The sequence below is a fragment of the Theobroma cacao genome, chromosome 6 (assembly GCF_053813885.1).
Source record: "Theobroma cacao isolate CCN51 chromosome 6, ASM5381388v1, whole genome shotgun sequence".
Classification (NCBI taxonomy): domain Eukaryota; kingdom Viridiplantae; phylum Streptophyta; class Magnoliopsida; order Malvales; family Malvaceae; genus Theobroma; species Theobroma cacao.
In genome coordinates this window covers 7,992,963-8,005,203 of record NC_142644.1, presented here as the reverse complement: position 1 = coordinate 8,005,203, position 12,241 = coordinate 7,992,963, and the positions used below count along the sequence as shown (strand labels likewise).

Here is a 12,241-nt window from a genome sequence, read left to right as displayed (position 1 = left end):
ATTGTCATGGGGCCTTACTTTTTAATATTTTTTATTAAAGGGTTTTTCATTTTACTCCACCAACACTTAAGGCTTTGTGTCATTAGCCTAAGGGTTTTTTTTTCATTTTTATTGGCATAGTATCTAAAAAAAATTTTAATTATTTTAAAAAGTTGAAATAAGTCTTTATTTCTTTATTATATTTAATCAAATCTTATTATTATTATTTTGAATTAAATAAGATCTTATACTTTTATTTTGAACCAAAAAAATTTATGAGTAATAGTTAACTTAATCAAAATGTTATTTATCATTCTATGTCACGTGACGCTAACATGAAATGCTAAGTGATGATGTGACATGTTGATTTGGTATGATGATATAACTATATAGTATTTTTTACTTTTCATATCAACATTATGTCAAAGTCACAGAGGTATAAAATGTCAAGTAATATTTTGATTAATAATAATCAATCAACCATTAGTCATAAAGATTTAATTATTTGACTAAAAATAAAAATATAAGAACTTAAATAAATACAATAAAAGAATACAAATTTATTTAAATTTTCTTAAATAATTCAAAAACTTTTTTATTATTTATCTTTTTTATTTTACCTATACTTCCAAGAATTGACAAAATAAGCCGTGAATGGTGGATGATATAATGTGGAAGTATCCGGCAATGATGTGTTTTTCTAAGTAGTTAAAGCATTTTCTTCTCCAAATGTAATGATTTTTCTTTAGACTTTCCAAAATACCCTTTTTCAACTATTTAATCTAATTATGAATTACCAACTATAATAATAATAATAATAATAATAATAATAATAACTACAGTATTACTTCATTATTTAAACCACTTTGCATTATGTAGTTAAAAAAAATAAAAAAGACAAAGTGACAAATAATGGTAAATAGAAGAAGATCCCTAGGGCTACAAGAAGGCTTTGAAGCCAAATGAAGTTGAAAAAAAAATTTATTGTAATAAATTTTACTTTAATTACTAGGTCTACTAAAATTAATTGTTGATTAATTATTGTAAATATCTCACCAAATAAAAATAATAATTCTTTCTCATTTGATCTGATCTACTTTCCCATAATCAAACTTGAGACTTTTAGGAAGAAATTCCAAGTTCTAACAATTTTAGTGTATCCTCTGATGGGTTGCTTAACAATTCAACCCTTGAGAGATGCCAATTATGAATTAATAGTGCAGAATTGAGTGTGAACAATTTGCTCCTCTTTTATCAAATATTCCGTTAGTAATACACCGATAGATTTTTTTATTGATAAAGTATATATTTTACTCATTACATTTTTTTAAATCATCCTTTATCATTTTAAATAATTTTTAATTATTATATAAATAGTGTTTACATTTGTATATAATAGTATTAAACAAGGATTGAAATTCAATTTAAGAAATATGCATAATTGCTAAACGAAATAACGCCGCAACTTATTTTTAAATTTCTATTTTATTATCAATATTAATACAATTTATTAAAGTTTTGAATTAGAACTTTTTAATTACATTGAGTTACTTTTATTAAAAATGTTTTTTCCTTAATTTTTATAGTATGAAATAATTCATTGATTAATATTACAAAATTTGAAATTATTTATACTTTAAAAATATTTGTATTTATATATAATTATTATAAAATGATAAAAGGTAAACTCTACCTACACATGACACAATGTGGTTTTTTCCCCCTCAATTAGTACCATATGGATTTTTTTTTTCTCAATTAGAATGTTGTGGATAAGTTCTCTTTCCATAAGGAGTTAAGATGTTCATTTCATCTAGTAATATTATCAAAATAGCCTTAAAAATTAATTTATCTATTCTTTTTTTTTTTGTAATTTTTATTAAACAAAATGAACAACTTAATCTTTTATGAGAATGAAAATTATTTATAAAATGCTAGTGAGGAAAAAAATCCATAAAATACTAATTAAGAACAAAAAGCACAAAATATCATAAGAGAGCAATTGAAATTAAAAAAAAGTGTAGATATAGTTTAACTAAAAATAAATAAAATAATATTCACGTAACTACAAATACTAATATTAATAGTGGAATTAAATTCGTAGCTATCACGGATCAAGACCTTTATAATATTTTATCATAATACTTATCAATACTTTTATGATTGATGGAAAATAATTAATATAATAACTTATCATATATTTTTATAATTAAGTGGCACTGGGTATGAAATTGTCACTGCGACACTTGGAACTCTAAGTCTAAACACTAAAAGATACTCCAAATATTTGTGGATAAAAAGTAATTAAGATTTGAAACGGGCCATTGTTTACATGACACATACTGATACGTGGCAGCTATATTTAAATAGTTTATTAAAAAAAAAATATAAATTTAATTGAATATAATAAAAAAATAAAAATTTATTGAAAATATTTAAATAATTTAAAAACTTTTTTAAAATATTAATTTCTTTTTCTTTCTTTTGGGTTCATTGATAGGGTAAATTTGACACCTCAACCAACGTGGCTTCAAGCATGGTAGGGCTCAGTTCAACCATAGCGTCCCAAAATAAAACGGGGAAGATGATAAAAAATTAAAATAAAAAGGGGAAGGCAAAGCCTCATTTAGATGGGTACACATCACATATAACTAATTGTGTATAAGTTTGATATATCACATGAATCCTATTGAGGTCTGAAATTGAATAATTATAAAGTTGTAGGGGCAATAACCATAATAAATGATAATTAGGGTAAGATGATATAAAGCCCGGTATGGTCAAACCTTGACAAAGACAAGGGCCCAGATTTATTGGGTTAAGATCTGTAAGGATAGTAACATAGCCCAATAGCTATAGAATTCCCACACCTAACGAAATGCATTGGCCTAGCGTGGACAACAGAGAGTGGTTTGTTCTCTTTCTTTCATATTTATGCGGTAACTTTGTCACTGCTGAGTATTAGTATAATTAATTACAAATCAAACAGCATTGGTTTTTCCCCTTGCTTATCATTTAATTTTGGTCTGTTTCTCCAAGGTTCTGGTCTCTTATTTCTTGTGTCTCTATTGTCTCCTATCTTCAATTTGATTGACTTTGGCTGGAAATTCAACTGTAAATAATCAACCAAATGCTTATGAATATCAAATGATGAAGTTCCTCAAAACATTTGCTGAATGACAGGTGTGAGGTCTGCCCTTCAATTTTTTCTCCCACACGTTTATGGAATTCCCCATATTCGTTAATTTGCTTCGTTTATTTCTTCTCAAATCTTGAAATAGCATTGGATTTTCTGGTATGCTAAAGAAATTAAGAATCTGGGTCTTTCTTGATTTCTGTAATTTTCCGGGAAAGTTGTTCCCTTTCAATAATTGAACTCAGTAAGCTTTTGTTTTTATGCGTTATATGGTTTTTGGTCTGATAGATTCTCCTTTTTCTCATATATTTATTGATGCAAAGAATTCTTGCTTGCTTGAATGATATGGTAGAAAGACGAATTAAAGGAATCAAACAATTGGACAGGGAAAAGAGAGAATACTTTAGAATCTTTGCATTTCTTTTTGATTGGTGTTTGCTGTTATGGAACTTCCCATTGGTTCGCACCCACGTAAAAATTCAGTGGCTAATTTGTTCTAGTTTATAGATATACATCTGGTTTGGAAATAGCCTTTTTTTTTAGTTCATAGTTAAATTTTTTATGGATATTATACAAGTTTTAAGAGCAATTTGGAATGCTGATTGCCTGATATTTGATGCTGTCATCTGGTCTCACGTGTATTGCTGCACCTTGATCTTTCATGCAGGATGTGTTTATGGATCAGTGTAACTTTGTTTTCCTATATTTTTCAGGTTCCTCGGCTATTACTGAAATGCTCAGTAGGAGCTATTGCTCTGGCAATGACCTTATTACTTTAGTAGAGATTCCTTATAATTCGCGATGCAATTAGTATCAAATGATAGTCAAAAGGAAGATATTTTAGAAAGTGAACCCATCTTATGCCAGTCTGATATTTCGCAAAGATCTGAAGAATGTTCATCTTCGTGTGAAATTACAGCCATTGGGGGGGATTCTGTTGTTGTTGATGATGATTTGGAAGATATTAATGTTGATGAAACTTGCCATCTGGTGAATGCAGACCACCCACAATGCCGTATATGCCTTGATATTGGAGGTGGTTACTAACCCCCCCACCCACCCACACACACACAGATATATATATGTATATATTTCTATTTGATAAGTTCCCTATCATCACCTTGGATGGTGGATTTTCATTTTTCTGAGAAAACTGAAGATGATTTGTGCAGAACACAAACCATAAAACTGATCTACTTATGTTGAGGCACATGATTACTTATTTTTCAGGTGATGACTTAATTGCACCGTGCCACTGCAAGGGCACTCAGAAGTATGTCCATAGATCCTGTCTTGATAACTGGAGATCAACTAAGGTTATTGCCTTTTTCTTTGCTGTTTTCTTAGTGTTGGAAATGACTTGAGCCTCTTGTGGAAAGTTCAAGTTTGAAATGCTTTATTAATGAGAAGTTTGGCATGCTCAAAATTTGAGTTCATGTTTGGCTTGTTTAAGTAGACAAGCTTAATTCATGCAATAACATAATGCATTATGTATTAGATAATTATAATGTGTAGCATAAACATTTATTATTATCTTACAGATTCTTATATTATGTGTGTTATCACTGAGGTTGAACTTAAGAAATTTTTTTTGAACCAATATTGAGCTTTGTGAGATTTGTTTGAGTTTATCCAGCCAATCCTGGATACCAAAATTTTACAGAATTTGAGTTTCTAATTGTGATTGCTTGTCAGGTTTTTTAAATACTCCTTAGAATAATGGAATTTTAGAGATATTTAGTATCTCCGTGTTCATTTAGTTTTACAGGTGTAGCTAAAATAAATGCATGATTTTACTGTCTTTATGTTGTAAATTCTGTTTTTAATTTTGATAATCAATACTATTTCTTGGATTTTTTTTTTCTAGGAGGGCTTTGCATTTGCTCACTGTACAGAGTGCAGGGCGCTGTTCATATTACGTGCAAATGTCCCACCTGATCGCTGGTGGTTGAGATTGAAATTTCAGTTCCTTGTTGCAAGGGACCATGCATTCATCTTTGTAATTGTTCAGCTGGTATGATGGTTGACTATCAGATACCCTTTCATTGATCTGGCATGTTTCTTTAAATGTCGATTCATTTGAATTTTTCTGAGGGAGTTATATGCTACTGCCAGAAGTTTAAGAAAAATAAAGTCAGAGCAAATTCTGGGATTATTGGCAAGTTATTTAGTCCTTATTATTTAGTTAACCCTGAGTCTGAAATCATGTTTGTTTAAGTTATTATGCCACTAGTTTAGTTTATTTAGGTTTTTCTCAATTTTTTCTTGCAAGGATACTTTGGTTAATCCTAGATTTACTGGAACTCGGCTGTTGCATCAATCTGTGCATTCTAGTGTGAGTAGAATTAGGTTTTTCAGTTGTTACATGCTAATCCTAGACTTACGTACTAAAAAAGCCCTTGAACAATTTCCATTTATACAACTAAGTCCCTATTCTTTTATTGTACTCAAGCAAGCCTTTATCCTTTGATTTGTACACACAATGGAAAATTAACAGCTGTTAGACCTAATGCCAACTGATATTTTCTATCCACATGGCAGATGACGTAACCACATGGTAGCTGATGTGGAATAGGCCACTTCGCCACATCATATGTCACGTGAACAGAAAATGTCAACTGGCATTGGGTTTGACGGTTGTTAATTTTCTGTTAGGGTTAAAGGCTTGTGGCTTGTTTGGATATAATATAAGAATAGGGGTTTAGTTGCATAAATGAACATAGTTTAGGGACTTTATCATTATTTAAACCTTAATTTAATTGGTTTCTGGTTGTACTATTGATATTTTTTGACCAGTAGGTAGAGTCCTGTTACAATTGGGAAAACTCGTGTGTGTGTGTTTGTGTGTCTATTCAAAGCTTTTATACACATATAACATATCTGTACATTCACACGCATGCTTATATTGTAACCTGACAGTTGAGAGCAAAGAATAATAACAAAAGCCTTGAAAAGTTGTGGCATCATTAAGGTGTGGTTGCCTCCATCTTTAAAGTGTATTTGCTTAGGGAACAGTTGCTGTGGTTGCCTAGGGCTCTTTATCTCTTATTGTCCTTTTGTACTTATTTTATTTGCCTGCACATTGTATGTTGCTACCATGACTTGCCTTGTTTGCTTGAGCACCTTAAGCCTTGAAGTATAGCATTTCACCTTTTCTCACTAGAATATTGAACTCCATACAATCCCTTAAACCTTCAAATACTAGAGAAGTAGTGCTATTCTGAAGACCTTGGGCTGGCCAATCATCCATTGTGTTATCAATATTATTTGAATAATTTATCCATTGCGATGCACCTAACTTCCATTTGTAGCACCCATGATTTTTTGTTGCTTTTACTTTGAAGTCAAACCTCTAGAAAGAACATCACTTCTAGACATGGTGCTCTATTCTCCCATCATTCTTCTATGTGCATACTACAGCAATCTTAGGAAGTCCTTTGTTGCTTGCTGTGTTGCTCAGACTTGGGTATGAGTGTCAGATGTGGGTAATTGTCCTATTTGGGTATGTCTATATTTTTGTAATCTTCATACCCCTGTCTCTTTTGAAGTGGCAAACATTTGTTTGACACAGGCTAGGAAAAATGATGAGTTGGAGTATCAGAGGTTGTTTGAAGTTCATTGAGTCAATATCTTCAATGAAAACGTAACAAGTGTTTGTGCTGTGTAAATTCAGGCAGAATCTGCATTTTTTGAAAATCCATTTGCTGCTCTCGTTGTCTACATTTTACATCCTGGATGTTTTACTTGCACTCGGCTGCTGATTTAATGTTCTTTAGGCAGATCAATTTTGAAGGTCCTTCTATGTTACAAATTTACAACAGACATATAATGTAAATTGAAACCACGCTTTGAACAGATTGTGGCATTCCTAGGAGTGCTGGTCTACAAGTTTTATGGGGAGGAACTAAGAGAAATGTTTGGCTATGATGAACATCCTTATGGGTTCTATACTATGGCTGGTACTGGGTTCTCTTTCTCTCTCTCTCTCTCTCTCTCTCTCTGACACAGACTCGCACAAAAGCACTTAGGCATGTACATATGGTTACATACAAGCTTTGTGCTTAGTTCCCCTCCTCTTTTAATCTTTCTCTGGATTAATAAAAATTGCATGAAGTACATGTTTCCATAATCTTTGAATTTCTCATGCAGTGATTATATATGCTTCATTTGTTGCCTCTCCTGTATATGTTGCATAGTGTGATTTTGCAGCATGGTGGTTGAACAGTTTCAATATATTAGTGATTATGATGCTTTAAAACTTCATTCTCTCCTCTGTTCTATTTCTCTCGTCAATCTTGGGTTCAAATCATTAACAAATTAAGCTTAGTTTAGTCCAGTTTCAAATTAATAAAATTAAAGTTACATGAAATTTACTAAATCAATTGTAAAGAAATGTCCGGAGAAGAAAAATATCTCTTTTGGAATTTCTTGCCAACACCCATTTCCTAAACCTCAATAGTAAATGCAATTTTTTTAATCAACTATAAAGGCATGTTACACTGCACAAAGAAATGGAAATTTAACTTGGAAAATATTGTATTTAAATTTAATTTAAGCATTAAGAAAGCATATTACCATGTCAAGTAGGCTTTATTTTTAAATTTTATGGTTGGCTACATGAACTGGGATAAGATAAGAACAACATGCAATATTGAGCTGGAAATTGGGAGAAATGAATAGCGATCATAGAATATCTTTGTACTGTTATGAAACTTCAGGACAACTGATGGTGCTTTCTGACATGATTTTTGATTGAAATCCTTGGTAGAGATGTTAATTTATTGCTTGAACAAACTTGGCGGTTTACACGGAAGGTGAAGGATGTTTTGGTAAAATGACAAGTAATACATTATGGCAGAAGCATCCACTTTAAGGTGTGAGGAAAGCTTTATAGATTTGCCTACAAGGCTTCTCACTTTGTTCTGTGTGGATATTTTTGACCAGTGGAACTTATGCAGCAAAGAACAAGGAAAAACAGTGTGGTCTTTTCTAAATATCATGAGTTGAACTTGGGTTCATGCAACCCAAAGAACCAAACCAAAGAGATTAATATTGGTTGTTTTTGATCCAAACATTTCTTTTCTTACTTGTTGGTAGTTGTGTGTGTAGCATCATTGTACCAATATTCTCTATTAGTTCAATCAGTCACCATTCTGCTCCTTATGACATAGAAGATTGCATACCTGGTCAGCGTGCAGAGTTTACCATCTTGATGTAATACTATCAAAGTAAAAATTTAATGGTATCTACTATTTTCTTCTGCCGTGCAGTTTTAGCAATTGTTTTGGTGGGTTTGCTCTATGGTTTCTTCATTGCTATTATATGTGGACAGAGGATCAATGAACGACATTATCACGTTCTTGCGAAACAAGAATTAACAAAGGTATCCCTCTCGTTGAGCAAAAGATAAAAAAAAAAGAAAAAGAAACAAAGGTGTGCCATTAGATTAAAGGAGAAAACCCTGGTTTTGGTATTTTGTTTTGATTTATTTTCAGGTTTACACATTAGCCATTCAACTTTAAAATTAAAATGGTGGAAGAATTTTGTTTCAATTAAAAGTTGAGAGTGCTATTGAATATTGAGTGTTGCATTCATCAACTTATTTATAGAATGAGCTTCCTTGTGGTTCATTTCATAGTATGTGTAGTGATAATCACATCTTAATTTTGTGACATTCTGTTGCTTTAATCTGATGTCTAGCCATCTCACCCCCCACATTTTAAAAGAAAGGATCCCAGACAGTTCTCACTTATGAATCTTTGGACTTTGTTTATTAATGTCAAAGCACAGAATGTGTATACCACTTCTAATGATGGAAGATCACAATATCAGGAATATGTAGTTGAAGACCGAGAAGATAATAAGAATATCCTGGAATTGGACCCCAGCCATGTGACAGAGCTAAGAATGTTAGGCCTCTATTAATTTGGTAGCCTGTGCATTTCACTTGTTATCCTGGTGAGCAATTTTATCTCTGTACTAATTGATTTTCAGTATTACTTTTCTTGTTCACTAGTACTTTCTCACAAATACCTAAGTAATGTGTCACTCTCCTTGTGTGGATATGGAAGTCTGTTTGGAGGGGTTGGTCGTTGGTACATGGCATACTAAGGTCCCTGACCTTCTGTTCCCATCCTCTGGCCCTATAGTTGTCTAGTTGAGATGTAGTTATATACATGCAATGCAAAATGTGTGTGAATGGAAAACACGGTGGCAATCAATTAGTATGTATCCAGGTGAGCTGTTTATGAAGCAAGCCTGAAGGCACTTGTTGCATGAGCCATTAATCTTTGAATTGCATGCACACAGGCTCAGTGTCTTTGTATCATTTGAGACAGCTGACACTTCTTAATGCTATTTTTTGCGATGGATAGTGATAGCATGGGTAGTGATAGCACATAGTGTACATAATTTAGTTCTTGTTGTTACTTTTCAAAAAAAAAAAAAAAAAAAAGAAAAATTACTTGTGGTTGCAGTCAGTCTCATAAATTTCTGTCCTATTTGCTTCAGGGTTTTGGTTCATGATTATGGCTGGTGGTATTCTTGATATAAGAATTCAAAACCTTAGCAACCATTGATCCGGAAGTTAGACAAGTTGGGCTGGCTATTTATGTGGAACTGAGCTTTGTGCGTTAGCCTTTCCATCGACTTGGGAAGTTAGTTTGTCCTTTGAATACCTTCATCTGTGTAAGTGTTTGTGCAATAGTCATTGGCTTCATTGGGATATATTTGTTATACCTTTCTGTTTTTTGTACAGATGATAAGAGAAATATGCGAAAATGATTTTTATTATTATTTTTTTTATGTTTTTCATAGTTGCCAAATGGCTAAGTTCTTGATATTACCGAAAATAGGTGTCTCTACATTTATATATATGTTATCTAAACTTTGATTGATTTTCATTAACAAGGATCATAAGTTATATTATACTTTATTTATATTTATTTAAATGATTATATATAAGTACTTTATGTTCGGAACATTGTATACAACAAATGTAGGTTTTAAACTAATTTTCACTTTATTTATATATTTGGTAATTAATATTAATTAAAAGAGCCTCGTGTTATACAATGGGTTTGGAGAATTTTATAAACACTTGATATTAAAAATTGTGAATCGATACTAACAATTGTGAATGTTGTCATTGATATAATCTTGTCAATTTATATTCGACATAACTACAAATAATTTGTTCTAAAATGTACAAAAATTGATGCAAAATATATAAAAATTATTTTGCATTTATTAACGAGCACGATGTCATCTGATAAACAGGCAACACTTGATTATTTTGAATTGATGCTAACAATTGTGAATGTTGTCGTATAGCCGTATAATTGATCCTAAGTTTTAAAATGACAAAATCAAATGATCAAAATTTCTTGATTCAGTCTTTAAACAAGTATGAAAACCCCTTGACATCTTAAGTTGAAATGGTTAAATTTGCTTGCAATAAAATGGGTTCGAACACTTTAAATTCTAAGTTTTATACAGAAAGTATCGATACCATTGAATAAGGTATCAATAAAATTTTGAAAATATCGATATTATTAAATGAGGTATCGAAACATTTGAAACAAAAAGCAAAATTCTTAAGTTTGGGCTTCATGTATCGGTACCTAGTATGGTAGGTATCAGTATATTTGAAACAAAAGGTAGAATTCCTATGTTTGGGCTTGAGGTATCGCTGCCAAGGATGGTAGCTATTGGTTCATTTGAAACAGAGAACAAAATTCCTAAGTAGGGCTGTAAGTATCCATACCTTCATACGAAATTTGAAAGTATGCAGTAGGATTTCCAAGCAACCAACTACCAGTTTTTACATTAAATGCAGTACATAGGCTTTAAAAAGTTTTCCTACTATAAATTGAAAGATCCTGCCACATTTATAAAGAAAGAAGACTTTAAAAACATATATATTTTTTTAATGGATTTGAAATTCTTTCTTGCTAAGAGAGATGATTTAGGTAAGACCGAACTTCTATAAAAATTATTTATGTCATTTTCACTCTCCATTATTTAAAATTTACTTAGTGAAAATCATTCTTAATTCTTGGAAAGAGTTTGTTAGTCAATTTACCTCTCTTGGAATTACCATTGTTCTTCCCATTTCAATTTAGGGATAAGAATGTAACTTAACTTGGTGAGCACTAGTTTGAAAATGTTTTCTGAACAAATCTTTGAATGTTCAATGCTTAGAAAACGTGTATTTTGTAAATTAATAAGCTTATTTGAAATATAGGTTAAAGAGAGAGTCAATTGGATATGTTTTGGGATTAAAAATCATAATTTGTACTAGAAGTATCATACTTTGAATGAGGTATTGATACTTGAAACCTAGAAAGATTTCCTAATAAAATACACATCAATAATAGTAATTTATTAATATTATAAAAAATTATAAAAAATAAATATTTTAAATTAAAAATTAAATATTATAATAAATGATATTTTTGTTATTTACTATTTATTCCTTAACTATTCCTAGAATTGTTTCTGCCAACCAAACATTAAAATAAATGTTTTTTTTTAAATAGGCTTCATGCATAAAGCGTTTCTGACAATAGGTTTTCTCATAATTTTAACTATTTTTAGCTAAGAGAATTAAAATTTGGATAAAATTACCCTTAATGAAACAGACTCATTTATTTGGCTCCGGGTCTCAACCCGAAACCTATTAACGGGTCAAATATGTTTAGGTCTACGCCTCAAACCGACTCATATTCTTTGAGCTTTTCTCATCAAACTATTCATTTCTATAGTATTCCTTACCAGAAAGAAAAATGTTTAAGCATTTTAAGCATTTTGTAATAGTTTTTTATACACGAAGAAAATCTTTAAGCGTTTTGAGCATTTTTAAGCATTTTAGAGTGATTTTTGATATATGAAGAAAAACCTTTGAACATTTTGAGCATTTTTTGTCAAGTAGGCATATTCGTTGATTACGTTGTTAAGTAGAATATGGTATATCATTTGAAATTATTGACCTTATTAAATAGAATTTAGTAGTTTTGATAGTTTTTGGGTATTGCGTGACTAGTTTTTAGGTATTGCATGACTAACTTTGGATATTGCGTGATTAACTTTGGGTATTGCCTGACTAGTTTTTAGGCATTGCATGAC

The 12,241-nt window shown here is 31.0% G+C and overlaps 1 protein-coding gene across 5 annotated transcripts; it reads left to right on the top strand.

The window, feature by feature from the left end:
• Positions 1-2,946: 2,946 nt before the first annotated feature.
• LOC18595615 (RING/FYVE/PHD zinc finger superfamily protein) lies at positions 2,947-9,939 on the top strand. Of its 5 annotated transcripts, none has more exons than XM_088807622.1 (8): positions 2,950-3,162; positions 4,035-4,151; positions 4,346-4,431; positions 4,983-5,129; positions 6,972-7,074; positions 8,386-8,498; positions 8,906-9,073; positions 9,626-9,939. In XM_088807622.1, exons 1-7 carry the CDS (start codon positions 3,156-3,158, stop codon positions 9,038-9,040), a joined length of 708 nt encoding a protein of 235 aa, XP_088663748.1. In that variant the 5' UTR covers positions 2,950-3,155; the 3' UTR covers positions 9,041-9,073; positions 9,626-9,939. The 5 variants fall into 5 exon arrangements, with proteins under 5 accessions (XP_088663749.1, XP_088663748.1, XP_007023716.2 ...); XM_007023654.3 differs by having other exon boundaries at positions 3,829-4,151; XM_018123876.2 differs by having other exon boundaries at positions 2,950-3,169; positions 3,829-4,151.
• The last annotated feature ends 2,302 nt before the right edge of the window (positions 9,940-12,241 follow it).

Coding starts and splice junctions, on each gene's coding strand:
- LOC18595615 (XM_007023654.3), top strand. CDS start 3,917: ATGCAATTAGTATCAAATGATAGTCAAAAGGAAGATATTTTAGAAAGT. Junction 4,432..4,982: donor ATAACTGGAGATCAACTAAG/GTTATTGCCTTT, acceptor TTTTTTTTCTAG/GAGGGCTTTGCATTTGCTCA. Junction 5,130..6,971: donor TCTTTGTAATTGTTCAGCTG/GTATGATGGTTG, acceptor CGCTTTGAACAG/ATTGTGGCATTCCTAGGAGT.